Below are 6,519 nucleotides of genomic sequence, written 5' to 3'. Positions count from 1 at the left end.
AGTTGCATTTTCTGTCTGCGAGTAAACAGCGGATGGAGTGCTAAAAGAGTGGAAAGAAAAGAAAATTTTACTAAGGATAAAAAGAACTAAAAACCGGAAAGAAAAGAACATTTTATAAATGATTATGAAAAATTATATTTTCAAAAATAAACGAAAAATAACTTGTAATAATTAAATACAGTAGTCTTACTTCAGGAACATAGACGAAGTTTCAATTTCAGTCTGCAACTCAACGGCAGTCGGAGTCTTAAACTCTGATTCTTTAGTTCTAAAGCTTGGAGACATTGGGTTTCCTTCTGCAGGTCCTTTGTTTAAATCTTCCATATCTGATCTCACACTTTCAGGCTCTCTGTATATAACAGATAAAAGAAAAGAACATTTGAGCAGGAACAAAAGAACACTGTGAGTAGACTTAAAGAACAAAAGTGTAATGAAAAAAAAACATATAAGTAATATTAAAAGTAGGAAGATATTAAACTAAAGATAGAAAAGAACATAAAGAAATATATAAAAGGAACATTCTGAATAAAAGAAACAAAAGATCACTTAAATAATTGTATAAAGACACGGAATTATTAAAAAGAACAAATTAAATGAATAAAAGAACAAATAACGGTTTATAAGAGAACACTCTGAATAATGAAAGAAACAATCACTTATTTATTATACATGTGCATGTGAATCTGTTTCAAAAGAACGCATACTCAGTTTTTTTTGTACGTGGTTGTTGTTTGTCATCATCATCTTTCTTTTCCCCAGAAATTATCTTCAAATCACGTTCAATTAAAGTTTTGTTTGCCAAGATTGCTTCCAAATTCATTTCCTCTTCATAGCCGTGTGCCTGGGGAGGAGGATTTGAAGCGGAAGCTATTCCAAGCTTCAATGTCAAATCACCAACCACATTAGGCTGGGAAGGCATATTCGGAGGTGTTAAAAATGGTGGAAAATCTAATGAAACTTCCTCAGATTCCTCTATTTCCTTTCTTTCATTTACCACTGTTGCCTTTCGTACTGCTTCATCAAATAGTATTGTGAAGTAGTCCGAGTTGAAAAATTCTTTGTCTTGACTGAGGATTGAACCAATCTCCTCAGTATTCCTTCCTTCTTGCTCCTCTTGCGTAGACTTGCCCTTCTCGAAATTGACTGAAATTTCAGTTGCAGAGCCATTTTGACCACATTTTTGCCATATTGAATGGCAGACTTTTTTTGACATCACTAGTAGTGTCAAAGAACTTTCTGGACAACGATAATAAGTCGTTGAACTTGTTCATCACACTACTGAGTTCAGTAGTGGTTTTAATGAATTCAGCATGGAATTCCTGTTTAACAATAACAAAAATAAAGAACATCATTTAAAGACTGGATGATTAAAAAGAAAATTCGAATGAAACAAAATAACAAGGGAGGGTGTTGAAAGCACATGCATCAAGAGCTAAAAAACATTCTTAAAGATCAAAAGAACATCTTTTAAGAAATAAAAGAACATGCTTAAATAACATGCCTAAACTTATAAAAGAACATGTTCAAGAATGTAAAGAACTAGTTGCTTGATAAAAAGAACATCTTTTAAGAAATAAAATAACATGCTTAAATAACATGAATAAACTTATAAAAGAACATGTTCAAGAATGTAAAGAACTAGTTGTTGATAAAAAGAACATAAACACAAAATGCAAAACAACATGGTAGTAAAAAAAGAACATATTGAGGATGTAAAAGAACATAGGTTGTATGATAAAGAACATTAGAACAAAAACGTTCAAAAAATAAATGCAATGGTTGCGTTATGTGTATTTAATTTTTACCTCAATTGTAAAAAGGACTTTTTCTTCCTCACTGGGGTGTGCCTGTTGCTGTGGCATATCCTTGTCATCGCCGAGTTGAGTCACTGGAGCACCTTGATGTGCTTCAAGCACATCATTCATGAACCAGTTAGGTTGTTGGTGTTGCTGTTGCTGTTGTGGTTGTTTCTCTTGGTGTTGTTGTTGTTGTTGTTATGGTTGTTGCAATGATTGTGGTTGTTGTTTTGCTGCTGGTTGTTGTGGTAGTTGAAGAAGAAGTTGTGGTGGTTGTTGTTGATTGAGTGTTTGTTGTTGTTTGAGCAGCTCGATCTCCTCCCTGTACAGTTACAGCTCAGGTGGACCTTGAATTCAGTCAAGAATCACTCCATGTCGGAAGCATGTAGCATTGTCATTGCGTACCCTGCTGCTTATCATATTTCTTGTCCAACGAGAAATTAGGGGGAAGTTCCATGGAGGCTACTCTTCCATGATCTGCACCCGATCGAAATAACATACCTAATTTGACAAAAACAACATAATTTTTTGTTAGTTAGATGAAAGTAATATACAAAAAAGGGAAATGCTAGCTTAATGATTGAAATTTACCATTAGAAATGGTAGTGGACCAGCAAACCATCTGCTACGTTCCACATTCCAGTACTGAGCTGTCCCAAGAAGGATGGTGTAGGCATACTGGCACCAATTCAAATTCCTCACTTGCTCCAAGTCAACAGTGCTTGCTAGGAATCTGAAGTTTGGCTTTTGAAACAGAAAATTATAAAAGAAAAGAACATTAATTATGTTTTTTAATATAATAAGAAAATAGAACATTTAATAGAAGAGAAAGGAACATTAAAGAGAGAGAAAAGAACAATGAAAGACGAGGAAAAGAACATTGAATACAATAGAAAAGAACACAACTAAAATCCAAATAAAGGAAAGTACAACAATGGGACATTAATGGAAATGAAAAGAACACCATACATAGATAAAAGAACAGTGACAGATAAAGAAAGAACATGAAATTCAACTAACAAATAAAAGAACAATAAAAATATTAATGAGCCACAAAAGAACATCAAACGCAAACAAAAGAACATTAACGAGGAACAAAAGAATTTTGATGTATAACGATATATTAGTAGTGGATTTAATGCAGGTGTTAACTGCAACCACTAGGAAAGATCTTTTCCAGTTATCATCAACTGGAGTCTCGTCTTTGATCAGTTTTTCAATTATTGTTTACAATTTTGGGCATCCGGACCTCACTTACCATTACGCCCAAAATTCAGCAAAAACCCTCAAGACTTGTGGATCATGTTCATCGGTCCATTCAACCACCAGAGCTCCTCCAATAGGTATACCGTACACCAGGTATACATCCTCTATGGTAATATCAAGAGAAGATTTTCCTAGATGTAAGGTCTGGTCGGACGAGTTGAAATTCTTAACCAGCTCGTATGGGAATGGATTTTCGTTTTGTGGGATGTCAAGTTGCAGAAGAGATCCAAATCCTAACTCCATGATGGCTTGTGGTTTTCTTACATCAGCATTAGAATTAGATGCAATTCCATTCAAGAATCGCATCATCAGTTGCGGAGTTTGCCTTAGATTCAGTTTCTTTTCTTGAGCCTTTGGTTTGGCAACAACCAAAGCATTTTCTTCCTCGTCATCCACATCCTCCATGATCTCATCAGCAACAACAATTTGTTTACCTTTTGTACCTCCCTGAAAGGATGGAAAAGAACATCAGCAGGGTGCAAAAGAAAACAACAGAAAAGAACATTAGTCAGGGTGCAAAAGAACAATAAAAGGATGAAAAAGAAAAATAGCCATAGAGAAAAGAACATTAGACAGGGTGGAAAAGAACACAATAAGGATGAAAAAGAACAAATAACTAGAGATATTCTTTGACCTTCTCGGATACTCCTTTTCCCTTCTTCATTACAGGTGCACTTTCCTCTTCTTCTTCACCTTCCTCTTCACCTTCTTCTTCACCTTCCTCGTCTTCATAATCAGAGTAAACTACTATCTGTTTTTTTTTTGGCCACCTCTCTGAATGAAAAAAGAACATAAATGTGGGTGTAAAGTACAACAGATAGAAAAAAAAAAGAACATTTCTATATACAAAACACAATACTTATCCCTCTTATAACATTTGAGGTAAAAAAAAAAACACAAAGAGGGAAATTTGAAGTTTACCTTAGTTGTGGTGGTCTTTGTCAAAGTAACTCTTCTCCCCTTCTTAGAAATTGGGGAAAATTTTTCTTCTTGAACTTTCTCTGCAGGAAACAGGTTCTTCTTCATGTGTGCATCATCCAATTCCTTCTTCACCTTTTTTATAAGCTTAGGAAATTCTTCCTTCGGCATTTGACTTCTGTTGACCAAAACAAAAGAACATTAGTAGTAACAAAAAGAACAACAGAGCAAAAAAAAAAAAAAAGAACACCATTTATATAAAGGTACCTTGTTCTTTTTCTGTTTGGTATTGTTTTCTTAGATTTCCCCTTTGGTTTTTGAGGTTCTTCGGCAACTTCTTGTCCATTTTTCTTCCTTCTAGTAAAAACAGAAATGCAAAAGTATGTTTAAGAAACAAAAAGAACAACTACAATGTAAATATGAAATAGAATTAATAAATACAGATGATACCTCACAATAAATTTTAAGTTCTGTTTCATTTCATTTTGTAACACGACAACTGTTTCCGTGTTTGTTTCTTCTGCTTCATGTTTTCTCTCAGGTTCATCCTGCTCTTTAGGAACTTTTACCTCATCCTCATCCTCTTCAGGTTCTTTCTGCTTCTCAGGATCTTCCATTGAATTTTTTTGTTCTTTATCTTCCTATTCTTTCTCAACCATCTTTTTTTGTTCTATCATCTCCAGCTTTCTTTCCTATTCTATCAGCTTTCTTTGTAGTTCTTCCACCATCTTCTGTTGCTGTTGCAATGCTTTCCTTTGCTTGTGAAGACTTTTATAAAAAAGAACACATGTTATGAAAAAAAGAACAAAAAAAAAATAAGTGCACAGTTCTCATCCTGCACACTTTTAGAATATCTTATTCATCTGATTTTTCTATTTTTTCAGATTCTATATAAATAATGTTTGTCCTCCAAAATCTCAATCATTCATCATTTCATAATTTTAGAAACACATTTTAGAGAGAGAAAGATGAGAGGTTTTATTTTCTCTCAACAAAATAGAGATTTTAAGACAGAGAAAGAGTGAAATGCGATTTCTACTTTCTTCTCTCTCCAAGTTTTCGTTGTATTGTTCTAGTTTTTTGAGAATAAGTGAATTAATGAGAATACTAATTCTCAGGAGAGGAACAAATACAATTTTGATAATTTTCGTAGAAAGAAAATCGGAGCAAAGCATGAAATTCAAGACGATTGTGATCAATTTCTGAAGATTTATGTTGATGTTGTTGATAAATGTTGATCAAGTGTTGATCAAGGTACGCTTATATATTCTTTTTCTTATGTTCTTTTAAATCTACACTGATTGTTCTTTTAACTCTCCATTGATAGTTCTTTTAATGCCTAGTGTTCTTTTAAGTCTACATGGACTGTTCTTTTACTCTATATTGATTGTTTTTTTTAATATAATAGCTAGTGTTCTTTTGAGTCTACATTGGTTATTCTTTTAAATTTGCACGGATTGTTCTTTTAAGTTTTTATGAGACAGTTAATTAAAATACATTTTAAAAAAGAACATATATCAAATTCATTAGATAAGAACAAAAATGTAAATTTAGTTTTAAGTTCGTCAAAATATAGAGGTTTTCGTCATTGTAATTAGAACAGTAGGGCAAATGAAAAGAACAGACACTAAAGAACCTAGATCTGTGTTACGTCTACATTGATTGTTTTTTAAATTTTAATAGCCACTGTTCTTTTGAGTCAACATTCATTGTTCTTTTAACTCTACACGATTGTTCTTTTAAGTCTTTAAGATTCAGTTAATTAAAATACATTTAAAAAATAAACACAGATCAAATTCATTACATAAGAACAAAAATATAGATCTACTTTTAAATTCGTCAAATTGTAGTCGTTTTCGTTATTGTAATTAGAACAGTAAGGCAAACGAAAAGAACAAACAGTATGTGCAAAAGAACCTAGATCTCTTTTAAAAAATGAAAAATCATCTTACCCGCTTTCTTCTTCATCGTCTTCTGTTTCAGTTACTGCATTTTCGTTGTTAATACTTTCCAACAAATCTGCATCAATTGTTGGTGTAATTTGTTTTTCCTTCCTTTTTTTGGTTCTTATATCCTTCAAAGTCGTCGTCAAAGGAACATCATTGCTTCTGCTATGAAATTTCATCGAAAATTAAAATTCATTAAAAATTAAAATTCACTAGAAATTCAAAAAAAAAAAAAGGAAAGTGAAGCTGAATTCTTACTCATTATGACATGTCGCATCAACTTCTTCTTCTTTTTACGATTTACCCATTATCACTTCAAATAAAAAATTGGCGAATTTTTTAGAGTGAAAATAGTAGAATTGCAATTTTTTTGTTTCGGATTTGTAAGAATTTGAGAGGTTTTTGAGAATTTTTTGATTATTGGTCGGTTGAAGTTCAATTGCATGTAGGTTGAGTGTGAAAATGAATGTCGCAATAAATTAGCTATTTATATAAGAAAAACTGAGGAGAGAGAAAATAACTGCTACAGTATTTTTGAATTTCAACTTTTGTTTCCCTTTTATTCTATTTTTGTTGTTCTTTTCGTCCTTTCT

General features: G+C 32.6%; 1 protein-coding gene across 1 annotated transcript; it reads right to left on the bottom strand.

The window, feature by feature from the left end:
• Window positions 1-3,056: 3,056 nt before the first annotated feature.
• Window positions 3,057-4,597, bottom strand: LOC110802109 (uncharacterized). Its single transcript, XM_022007536.1, has 5 exons — window positions 4,431-4,597; window positions 4,248-4,337; window positions 3,984-4,158; window positions 3,697-3,813; window positions 3,057-3,509 (listed from the first exon to the last, which is right to left on the bottom strand). The coding sequence occupies exons 1-5, from the start codon at window positions 4,595-4,597 to the stop codon at window positions 3,057-3,059; spliced, it is 1,002 nt and encodes a 333-aa protein (XP_021863228.1).
• Window positions 4,598-6,519: the final 1,922 nt, after the last annotated feature.

Source organism: Spinacia oleracea, chromosome 6 (assembly GCF_020520425.1).
Source record: "Spinacia oleracea cultivar Varoflay chromosome 6, BTI_SOV_V1, whole genome shotgun sequence".
Lineage (NCBI taxonomy): Eukaryota > Viridiplantae > Streptophyta > Magnoliopsida > Caryophyllales > Amaranthaceae > Spinacia > Spinacia oleracea.
This window is presented reverse-complemented; position numbering and strand designations above follow the sequence as displayed.